This window comes from Drosophila gunungcola (assembly GCF_025200985.1).
Source record: "Drosophila gunungcola strain Sukarami chromosome 2R unlocalized genomic scaffold, Dgunungcola_SK_2 000004F, whole genome shotgun sequence".
In the NCBI taxonomy this organism is placed as follows: domain Eukaryota; kingdom Metazoa; phylum Arthropoda; class Insecta; order Diptera; family Drosophilidae; genus Drosophila; species Drosophila gunungcola.
The window spans coordinates 1,084,852-1,097,004 of record NW_026453167.1 but is presented as its reverse complement, the minus strand read 5'-3'; the positions used below and the strand labels follow the sequence as shown (position 1 = coordinate 1,097,004).

Sequence of the window (12,153 nt, the reverse complement as noted above, 5' to 3'; positions counted from 1 at the left end):
ATGCCAAGTTCCTTATAAATGTGTAGAAAATCAAAACTCTTGAACAATTCCTTTCAGCTGAAAGCGATTTCATAATTTATTCGACACCTGAATCAAATATAAAAAGAATTTATTGCAAGCCAATAAGCTGCCAGAGACCAAAACTTTTCTCAAAACAGCAAATATAAATTAAATGCAATTCAATTTCTAAAATCAAGTATCTCCGAGATACATATATATAAATATATATATATATATATGGGTGTATATGTATGACTAGTTGTATATATAGTAAACAAGAAACACATGTTAGACAATCAAAAAGAAAGGAAACCGAAACAAGTTAACCACAAAACGGACAAGCAAGGACTTTGTTGGAGAAGGGGGAAAAAGGGCATAGCAGAGAAGGGACAATTTTCCACTTGCTGGGCTCCTTGGGTTTGCTTCGGTTTCCGCAAACACGGCAAAAGATGTTATCCTTTATCCTTTTTATTTTGCGAAAAATTCAATATTTTTCAAACAAACAACAACAACACGACGACGCACATCGAAGGATAACATATTAAATTTGCCAACAGCAGGACTGGCAAAGGGACAATGCCATAAGACAAGAAATCAATTTTTTTCCTTGCGTAACGCTGTGCAGGGAAAAACAATTTTCTAACAATAAAAAATTGCCCATGCGATCGAAGGACTCTAACACACTCACACACTCACTTACGCGTTCTGCTCGGGCTCCTTTAAAATCGAAAGCAAAGGAAACGTAGCCGGGTGTGTGGCAAATCATAAAAATCGAAGGGGGGGAAACGAATGATGAAGGGGCTGTGTGGCATGTCATAAAAGCAGGGAAGAGGCAATAAAAAAGGGGGAGGGAAAAAAGTGAAGGATGAGCCGAGGTCCTAGATAGAGATCCTGGTCTTAGGACTCGGGATTAGTCGCCTGGCCAAAAGCAGAGGCTCTAATTGAGGTGAAAAGACCTAGGGAAATGACTTTGCTTTTCTCCTTCGACTGTCAACTGTTATTGTACACACAGGAAAACTAAGTTGTTATATAAAGACTAACTATAATATTCTGGAAATAAAACGTCTGGAAATAAAAGGCTTTACGTAACAGAATACTGTTTTTTCCCAAAATTTATTTGATAGTGTGTTAAGCTTAACAAAACAAAAAAAAGGATTAATGGCTCAGTGGAACTAGTACATTGTAAAAATGTGTAGAAAAGTCTTGTCTTAAATAAAATCTTTATTTTACTGTGTACCCTTTCCCTTTCTACATATTGGTCGCACATGTCCCCTTCAACTAATAACGAGCCTCATTTTGTGTAAATCGATAAAGTTGTTACATGGCAACATCAGTGGCGCAAAAAAGTTTATTTTTGTTAGCAGAAAAGTTTTTCTTCCGTTCTTCGGTGGGGTAATATTATCGCATGTTGCACTGTGCCGAGCGTGTTGACAATTGAATTATTTATGTGCCTTTGGGTCTGCAGGCAGGGTCTGGAAGAGGAGACGAGACTCTCGCTTCAGTCTGCTGTCCTATTGTTTGCGCATTGATTGAATCCTTTCGATGTCCTGGACGCGCTCCACTTGCCCATTGTCAGCCAGTCCTGCTCATATGCGCTTTATGCAGTTTATTGGCGATTACATTCACTCAAGAGCACCACAACGTCCAATCATTTCGTCCTGGTCTCCGGGTCTTGGCTTTGGCTTTGCTGCCTTCAGTTTGATTGTCATCGTTTGTGGAAATTTGATAAGCGCTTTTTGTGTACTCGTGTGTGTACTTTCCCTTGCCACTCTTCTTGCTTCTCTGCATCCTAGACATGTATGTTTGTCCCCTCTGTGTGTTTGTTTGCCAGCGAAACTTTGCTTGTTCGTGTCAGGACTTGGATCTTTTTAATAATGCGGGTTATGTGATGGATTTATTAAAAGCGTGTCCTCATGTCTCCGTTCTCCGCTTTCCGCATTCCGCTTGTGTTTGCCATAAACTTTCTCCTTGTCTCTGTAGCCGGTGGCTACCCTTTTCAATTAGTTTGCCGCATCGAAATGTGCTTTAGTATGCCGGTATTGAATGCCAAGTGATTCATTGTGTAGGAGTTTAAGAGTAAAGCGGCCCTATAAGTATGCCATAATAATTGCAAACGATGCGATGCCCCCAAATCATACACCCTAAGGACACAACACCCATATGGGCAATAAAATTTATTTTTTCCCCACCAACAACAAGCAAATTTTGACCGCAAGGCGGATGGTTTGCCCACACAACCCGTTTTTATTTCTCATTTTACGACCATGCAAATGGGTTCGAGCGGCGTCGCTGGGTTTGGCGCCAAAAAGTCGGCAACATATGTCGGGGCAAACATGAAACGAAATCAATTTGCCTGTGCCCACGACCTTGGGGCCATGCCACGCCTTCTGGGAGGTCGGGTGCTGGGTGGCGGTGGACACACTTCTGCGGCTTGTTATTACGGCATGCGACTAAATTATTATGGGGGGCTCGTTAATTTGCGGACACTGCGGACGTCCACAGAAAAGAAATCGCAAATAATCGCATTAAATGGGGCCACGCCTGGCGCGGCGAAAAGGGAAAATCGATTAAGCAAAAAAAAAAAAAAAAGAAGGGCCCCTCTCGTTCTCTTTTCGTTCGTTGGCCTCTTTCACATTACATTATGATGATTATTTTTATCGCCGCGTCACGCGATATTTTCCTGATGTCGCCGCTTTCTGCTCAAATGGCTTACAATGCGCAGCGATGGCGAACGGAGCTTCTGAGGAAACGGAAACGCCACCGAAACGTGTGAGTGTGAATGTGAGTGCTGGCTAGGCAAACATTTGCCATATCTATGGCGGTGTGTGTATGTCTGTGAGCAGTGTAAACGACGCCGCCCTGCAAATGACTGCAGTTAAAAAGTCATCAATGTCTGCCAAAAACGAAGCTCGCCATTAAATGTTGCCGCAGTTTATGCCAATCTCGGCCCAGTGCGTGTGTGTGTGTGCTCGAGTATCTATGTGAGTGTCGATTTCGCGGCAAGGATAAGACCCAAGTCAAGTCAAGTCATGGTCCTTTTCCCCCTCCAATTATTTGGCCTTTACAACCCATGTGTGTGTGTCAAAAAGTTGAAAATTTATTTCTATCATAAAAAGTAGAAAAACGCGAATGGGGTTGAACCACGAACAAAGCTGAAAATACCGCAAATACTTTTTAAGAGGACTTTTCTAAAAATCCGAAACAAATGAAAAAATAAACAAAGCCTTTTCATTGATGGGCATTCAAACAAATAATCAAAAGGAAAAAAATATTGAATAAATTCAGTTCAAATGCAAATGCAAACATTTTTCTACTTAAAAATGATTTCACTTGCATTCCCTTGGGCTTTAACAAAATCCTTCGCTTAGATACTGCTGCCGATCAAGTCTTCTTTCCCCAGATTAATCGAATCGCTATGGCAAATCCCACCAACAACAGTATCAGTAACGCTTGCAATTTGTAAAGCGTCCTGACCATGTGGTCAAATCATAGCGAGAAGAAAGCCTTCGGCTGGCCTAGGGAAAAAATCAATGTGCCGCACACACAAGCACTCGCAAGTACGCACCGCACCGCAACCTGTCCCTGCTCGGCCGCCATGTCGCAGGAGGTCCTGCTCGGGCGCCATGGCGTGCAATATGTGGCCATATGGGTGTAGTGCACGTGTATGTGCCAGTTTGTGTACAAATAAACACGGCAATGCAAACTGAGTGGGGGGCAGGGCAAGGCAGGGCAAAAGGGGGCGTTACCCTGCAGGCTGCAGTCGGTTTACGTTTAATGCCCATATATATATTGTTGCCTACTTTCGGGCGCAGTGGCCAATGGCCTCCAGTTTCGTGGCTCTCGGCCCACGTTCGCTAGCCACTTTTTTAAAGCCCTTTAAATGTGAGCAAACTTTTCCACGTGTGCCGGACTGCCTGGAAAAGTGGGGACGACGTTAGTTAAACGTATGCCAGGAAGAACTGGATTGAGAGAGAGAGAAGAGAGAGCGAGGGAGATGGAGATGGAGTGAGAGGAGCATGGCTTTATATGGTTTGTGTATTGAAAATTGGATTTTCAATTGGTTTGCAAAACGGAAATTAATTCGGGGGCGCAACGGAGCCGAAGCCCCGTAACCGGCAGGCGAAAATGAAGCAATGACGTCCACACACCGATGATGGCGGCGGTGATGATGATGATGATGGGAGCGGAATGACCACTGGCACTCAGTGCGCCGCGCCGGTGTTTGTGTGCAAAAATAATGTGGAAAGTCTCTTGCTTTCTTTTTTTTTTTTTGCTGACCATTTCGCTACGCGAGTGGCGCTCTCACCGTTTTATTATTATTTTTTCGCTCTGCACTCCGTCGTCTCGTGCACTTTAATTAAATTAAGTGAATTTCGAGGCTGATAAGCGAGCGGCAAATGAAATGAGCAAGCAAAATGGGATGGGAAAGGAGACGCCATCCAGTTGAAGAGGAGGTTAAATGAGCAAATGAAACGAAAACACGGCAGTGAGATAGAGCCACTACCAAAATCAGAAATTGCCATTTGCCCAACTCAAGTGGAGCCCTAAAAAAAAACACGACAGTTACAGCAGCGTTTAGTTGAATTCCATTAACTGAGTGCACTTTTGTCCGTAAGGTAATCCACTTTGGCCGAGTGTACAGTTGTGCTCGCCATATTCTAGGGCACATTTTTCAATTAACACAAATCCCTGGAATGCAGTTATTCCCAGGATAATGGTGGTTCACCGGGTCCTAAGTTGCTGGTTTAAAATTTTAAAGCAACTAAGTCAGATTGTCGCAATGGGCCAGCCAGTTTCGTTGGGAGTAAGGAATATGGGGAATCTGTTGCAAATCCCAAAAGTATGCAACTGCAGTGGCGGCGGTGTGTGTGTGTGCCCCCATTGAGCGAATGAATGAGTGAGGAAACGAACGCATGATTGAAAAAAAACATGGCCGCAAAAAGTCGAGGCCCGTTCATTGTTTTCTCTACTCACACACACATACAGAGAGATGCAGGGAAAAAAGGAAACACTCACATTCGCTTGGCTATTTGGCGCTGCATACTTTTAGGAGGAGTTCAGTGACTGCAGATACTACAGCTGGCTGTGTTTCCTTTTGTCTCAGGCAAATCGCTTAGCATGCGCCGCTGGTCGTCCCATCCAAACCAAACCCAACGCAACCAAACCATCCACCTCTGCTGCTTTTGGCCATTGTTTTGTCCCGGGCCTGCAAACACTTTTGCCGCCCGGCTCCTCCTGTGAGGCTCCTATGGCCAGCAAATATTGACCATTTGCCTTTTGCCAATTTGTTTGCATTTCAGGAAAATATTTTCATTTTCAATGCTTCCTCGCTGGCCAGTCTGCCGCTGCCGGTTAGCCATATTGAAAATTAAACTGCAAACTAGTTGCAGTCTGTGTGTGTTTTAGGGTGTGTTTGTGTGGATGTGGCACATGGAAAATTGCCTTGATTTCCCTGGCCATGCCTACGGTGAATTGTCATTTTTAATTTATTTTGTTGCCGTTTATACAATAAATATCTCACTGTGTCCACACAGCATTCATTCCGGTCGCTTCGCTCGCTCTCTTACCAATTCTCTCTTCCTTTTGGCCATTTTGAGGCTTTGTTGTTGTTTGCAATTGCTTTTTGATTATCTCTATTTGCTGTTTGTGTTATTGAGCTACGTTTCTGTCGCTGTCTATGTGTGTGTGTGTAAATGGCCAAGTAAAAACAAATTGAGTTCTCCGTTAAGCGTCGAAAATAGTTTTCAACTATCTCCTGAACAAACCCCCTTTTCTGGCCAACTCTTTCATGTGTGTTGGTGTGAGCTGGATCCAAAGTGCTAAAGCTTGTAGTGCCGTTAGTTTGCATTAAATTTTTTGGCAACTCCCTTCCCTCTTCTCTGGTTTAAAAACGGCCAAAAGCGAAGAGTGTCAGGAATTATGCTTGCCAGCGTTGTTGTTTTCCCCATACTTTTTACTCTATATTTTTATTCGGCAACATTTTCTGCTTATGTTTTATGTAAAGCCTTAAATGGAGTTTGCAGTGTGCCCAACGTGGGGCGGGTGGAAATTCGGGCAAAAAAGTTCGGAGGACATGCAATTTGTGAGTTCCAAAGTGGCTTATCATAAGTTCCACTCACTCGCCGGGAAGTTTCAGCTAGTAACGCCCCCTCTACAATTTATGACAATGAAGAAAAACCAATTTTAGGAATTTTTGATTATGGCTTTAAAGCAGCTAAAAAGCTTATATGTTAAGGTTAAGCCTATATCTGCATTAATAATTTCCAGAACATTATGTAAAGTAAAGTAAATTTTAAATGTAAACCCATTCATTTTTCCCATATCAAACAAAGCCGGGCGAACATATTTCATTCGCATTATTCCAACTCTTTGTCTATTTTTGCAAAAGCCCTGTAGACGCAGCGGATCGCATTTTTTCTTCTTTTAATGCATAGCAAAGTCGAACCACTAAACAGTTTTAAATTTGCATAAAAATCCGTTTTATTAACATTCAAAGGCGATTCCTATCGCCGCTAAATTGAAGAAAAGTAGCTAGAGTTCTGCGAGAAAAATGCGGGGGAAAAGGGGCAGAAAGGAGTTCCAAGCAAACAGAGACCCTGAGGGAAAGGCCATGTAAATGCTTTCAGGACAGGGAAAAAAAAAGAAGATTGTAAGAAAAATTCCTTTGCACTCAACAAAGAAGAAATAAATAACTTTCGAGTCAGATTAGCCAACTTGTCACGAAATGCAAAATGACATTTAATACCCAACGACTTGGACGAGGACGCAGACGAAGACGAGGACATGGACTTGAGTGCTCCCAGTTCCTAGCTCCCAGCTCCCAGTTTCCAGCTTCTAGCTTCCAGTTGATGGGCAGCAGCTGCGTCCCGGAACGAAAGAAGGGAAAGGAGGGGGCGTCTTAACTTGGGCGGCAATCCCAAGACGCATGTCGACCAAATGGCAATGCGATACGCGACGATATACATGACTGGACCTGACTTGCACTTGGCATGAAAACATGAGAAATTCCTTAGCCAATGGCCACCACCATCGCTCGCTTTCCGCCGCTTTCCCCCGCTTTCCACAATGGCATGCCAGAACGCTAGACGACAGCGACATTGTTTCGAATGGCCTGGCAAAAGAAGAAAAATGGCTCTGAAATGCCATCACTGCCATCATTCCACCCAAAAAAAAAACGGATAAAAAAAATAAGAACTGCGAGAGAGGATGGCGAAAAAGTAATCATTGCAATTTAAAGCGGATAATCTGCATCAGACCGAAGCTGTGAAACAAGAAGCGTTGCGAAAAAAGGGCGAGTGCTCTAAAAAGGGTTCCAGTTTCAGTTGCACACAGCGCGAACGTGGGCAATGCAAATATGCTGCGGCGCCCTTGCTTTTCCCCATTTACCCCCGCTTTTCCTCCCCTTTTCCTGCCCAACGTGCGTGAGTGGACACCATTTGCAATTTTCGCACTCGCTTTTCCACTCTCCCTCGTGGTTTTTTCTTCTTTTTTTCGCACGCCCAAGGAGCAGTCATGCAGATTACAATCGAAATGACATGAAAATGTTTAGTGTGGCGTGTGGCAAAAAAAAAAGGAAAAATCGCGAGGCAATGTCAAGCGGCAGCAGCAAGAAAGTGTTGCATATCTACGGGCGCCAGCCACAAGAAAGAAATTGCCCCGGGAAAATGGAAGGCGGAAAAGTGGCAAGTGGCAAGTGGAAAGTGGCAAGCGCTTGGCACTCGAAGATAATGTCCGGGGATCTCTCCTGGACTGTAAGAATAATGTCTTATTTGATTGTGGCCAGCAAATGCAATTTGAATTTGTTGCCAAAGCCCTTGAAAGATGCTAAATGGCAATGGGAATAACGAATGCCCAATCGATTTATAGACTCATCAATAACGTAGCACTCCGCTTATGCACACTAATAATTCAGTTAGCAATTACCTAACACGATTCGATTGCCATCAGGAGGCAATTAACCCAGTTACAAGGCAACAAGTGAGTGCCAGTGAAAAACTGCATTAGCCTTTCATTAAAGCAAATTAGAGCAATAAAATGGAGGGACAGTCAGTCATTCAGCAACAGAAACAGCGAAAGACATAAGTGCAGCCATTCAAATAGGTGGCTGTTGTAAAATAAACTCAATCGAAGCATTAAATTACTGCCAACGGCGCCAATAAGCACAAACAAATATGCCAAAGTGGCTCCTACACTCGTGCTTGTTTGAATTTTGTGTATGGTGTGTGTGTGTCGTGAAAGTCCTGTCAGTTGCTGATTGAAAGTTTTGCACCGAAAAGGATGGAGAAAAATATTTGCTTGTCGTCAATAAATATTTTGTGCTGTGTTTATTGATCAAAATTGCGAGCCAACAATGCAAAGTATTTTGTTGGCTTGCCAAATATTTATGCATCGAACGATGGCAGAATCCAAAACATTTGACAATTAATTAGCCTAATTTATGGCTTTGTATCGATAGTTTGTTGTTTAGTTTATTAAAAAGTTTTGCCCCCCCAAACAACAATTTGCCCCACTTATTTGTCAATATGCTAACAAATATTTGAGAGAATCATAACAAAGCAAATAAAAATAAACAGAAATGTTGTTCGGCAACAATTATTTGTGAGTTAGCGCCAGTTGTTGGGCGCCATAAATCTTGTACAGCTTTCAGGGCTTCATAAATTGTAAATGCCATCAACAGCAGCAGCAGCAGAAAAAAAGGGGAAAAACACAAAAGGAGACCAGACCGACCGAAAACGAGTTGGCATGTCTCTGCTACAGTTGCCCTCTCCGTCTCTTGCTGTTTGCTGTCCTGCTCTACTGGCCAGGGCAAACAATCAATTTATGCACACACAATTTTCCCCTTTTACATATAAATTTGTATTTTTTTTCCTTACTTTTTTTTACTCATTTTTACTCAGCTTCGCCTTGCTGTATGCAAATATTTGTTAACTTCATTTGCTCTGAATTAAATATAATTTACATGCATATTTGTTTGCCAGCAGTCGGCCTGCCCTCGTTTCGCCTGCAAATCCCTTTTCCACATGCCATGTTGCATGCATCGTGGGGCATTAGTCCATTCCCTCTACCGATTCTCCGACTCTTTGGTCATTAAAATTATTGTTGACATTTTGGCTTAAAGCAAGAGAGTGAGCCGCGTTAATGCGCCGCCACAATTACACGTGCTAATGAAGTGAAATTTTTACTTTTTCGCAATTAAAAACGAATTTCGATCTCGCGCATATAGCCCGCAAATATGCTAGTAAAAATGCGGTGCCATGTTTCATGAGCATTCCGGAATACTCGTGATTTGCCCTTAAGGAAAATTGCAACGGCTTTTGCATGCAGTTAATTGGTTTGGGCTTTTTGGGCTGATCGAAATGTGTCGACAGCACGAACATAAAGTTATTCAGAGCTCTGAGTCATGCCAAGGATAAAAGAAATTACATAGAACGAACTTGCTTTATTGCAGGCAGGGTAATTTTTTTTAATTGACGCCCAATTATAACAACTTCAATGGTGAAAAGATTGTAGTTCACAAATTCACATCTATGGTACATACTTGCTGGTAAATTTTGTATATTTTACACAAAGTTCAACAAATATGTTTGTTAAATACCAAACCCAGAACATCCTTTATGATTGTTCAACACAACTGAAATGAAGCAGTATTTACTCTTGCACATCGAACCCGAAACGACCCAGGCATTAAGGTTAAGCACAACAATTTGTGTTAATCAGCCAGCCAGGAATAGAAAACATTAACATAAATTTGTTCCAAGTAATTTATTTAGTGCGACAAAAGCACTTCCTGGCCAACACGCTCACTAAATTGCCACTGCCAGCAATCGAAACTGAATTATGGCCAGCTGCCCCAAAGACTTAACCCCTGCTGGCTGTCAGTCGAGGGCAATTTATGAAGCTTTCCACTCTCTCTACTTTCTCTCTATATCGTATATGTAGTGGAAAAATTTGCTAAACATTTTCTTTTTGAATTTTTTCTTGCAGGGACGCTGTAATCGTGATAAACCGCCGTGCAAATATTTTCATCCACCACAGCATCTGAAGGATCAGTTATTGATAAATGGACGCAATCATTTGGCCCTCAAGAATGCACTGATGCAACAGATGGGCATCGCGCCCGGCCAGCCGGTCATATCGGGCCAAGTGCCAGCCGTGGTAAGTGCCGCTCTCTAATACTTTAATTGAATTTCCCCCAGTTCGCCACACCACTTCCGCTGGCAGTTCGGAAATATGAATATTTATAAGCGAACTTCTCCTCTTTTGCCACGACCATGAATATCCGAAATACCAACCAGAGCTGAAAAAAAGAGGAATTCAAAGTGCGCGAAAATGAGCCAAAGAGTGAGCAAGAGGAATGTTTTATTCATACAAGGGGGTGTGTGTGGGGGGTGAGATATTCCCCGTTTTATAACAAATCGAAAATTAATTCTCAATAATTTGCGACATGGTTTTTGTGGATTTGCAGCTAAACGACAGGCATCATTAGGGTAAAAGGAAAAGGGGGCTCGTGCCCATGTAGATTGTTGAAAAATGCATGAATTTTCATTAGAGACAGTGTGGGGGGCCCAAAAAAAAAGGTCTACGAGTGCGTGCCAAGCATAATTTGTGCTCAACGAAAGGGTCAGTACGTGGGCAGTGTAAAGCCTTCAACGGGGTGTCGAACCATTATATAACAACGGGTGTAGACCATAAATAAAACAGATTTTAAAAGAGGCTTTCAATTGAGCAGTCAGGATTTTTTTAAGGTTTCACAAATAATGTTTTGAGATATTATTAACTAAAAATGTATTATTTCAATTCGAAAAAGGAAATTTTAATTTTAAACTTAAAAGTATATACATCACTAGCAAGCGAAGGTGTTTAAATTATTTCAAGTTTATTTTACACACTTTAAACTCAAAGCTTATGATAAAATCAGGTATTTCTGACCTAACCATGTCAACATGGCGCGTAAGTAATATTTTGTATCAACTTTTTAATATTTTCAAACTTTAAAGATTTTTATTTTTATTATTCGTGCTAATAAAAATATTTGGCGGCGAACAGTACAAATGTCAAAAATCGTTACCTAGATATAACCACCAACATGCCGAATGAGTAATATTTTATTTTTAATTTGTAATATTTTTAAACTTTTTAAAAAAGCAACTTAATGCCGCTGTTAAATATTTAATATTTCTTTCAAAAATGTATTTTAAATGTATTATGATCTGCTTTGCTTATTCTTTAAAGCGAAATTAATATAGCAAAAAGCAGATGAATTTTTATGAAACAATTTTTATATAAGTCAGTATCCTCATGGAAAATTAAGACAACATTATCCGTGACGCGTAAAAATTTCAATCAAGTCCAGTGCGGCGAGCTGCCCCCATAATTACTCCCTGTTGTAGTACAACTGTTTGATGAATTGTAATGATAAATGGCCCAATTACCTATCTATTGCAGGCCACAAATCCCTATCTGACTGGCATTCCGGCCAACTCATACAGTCCGTACTACACAACGGGACACCTAGTGCCCACCTTGCTGGGTCCTGATCCCACGGCCGTGGCTTCCCAGCTGGGACCAGTGGTGCCCCAGGCGGTGCAGGTGGCCCAGCAGAAAATACCACGATCCGACAGATTAGAGGTGAGTTTCGGGCCGATGCCGCACTATATATATATTTATATATATAAATATATATATATATATTTATTTATATTTATATATATCTCAATATATGTTTATGTATCCATGGAAGTCAATTTACTGCAATTTAATTTACGCTTACGTTGTGTTTATTAATCTTATTTGTTTGTTCGCCGGCGGCGAGACTTACACGCAACGAAAATTGTTTCCGTTCTTACTATATTATATTTCTTTTCGTGGCATGTATATTATGTATTTATATTTCTAATTAGAATTAATCTTAAACTACGTATACAAGTATTGCGAACTAAAAACCAAAAAAAAAAAAACATTGTACAGAGTTTTGAGTTCTCTTGAGTTTGCCAAAAGATCAAGCTGAAATTGCGACCAAAATCAACTGTATAATTCGCCAATAACCAGAAATTGATTTGAAAACGTTTTGACACACATTCGTATTTGTCTAACACCGCCAAATTTAAACCAAATATAAAGACACCCAATCTTGATGTTCTCTTCTTTTGATTT

General features: G+C 41.4%; 1 protein-coding gene across 31 annotated transcripts in view; it reads left to right on the top strand.

The window, feature by feature from the left end:
* The window catches only part of LOC128254145 (protein muscleblind), a 162,595-nt gene that overhangs the window by 127,531 nt on the left and 22,911 nt on the right, over positions 1-12,153 (top strand). For all 31 annotated transcript variants that reach the window (XR_008267522.1, XR_008267521.1, XR_008267520.1 and 28 more), the window contains 2 exons: positions 9,985-10,155; positions 11,446-11,628. Coding sequence is in view for 23 of the 31 variants with exons in the window: in XM_052982996.1 (XP_052838956.1) it covers positions 9,985-10,155; positions 11,446-11,628 (354 nt within the window). In the remaining 8 variants the exon portion in view is untranslated. The remainder of the gene's footprint in view (positions 1-9,984; positions 10,156-11,445; positions 11,629-12,153) is intronic.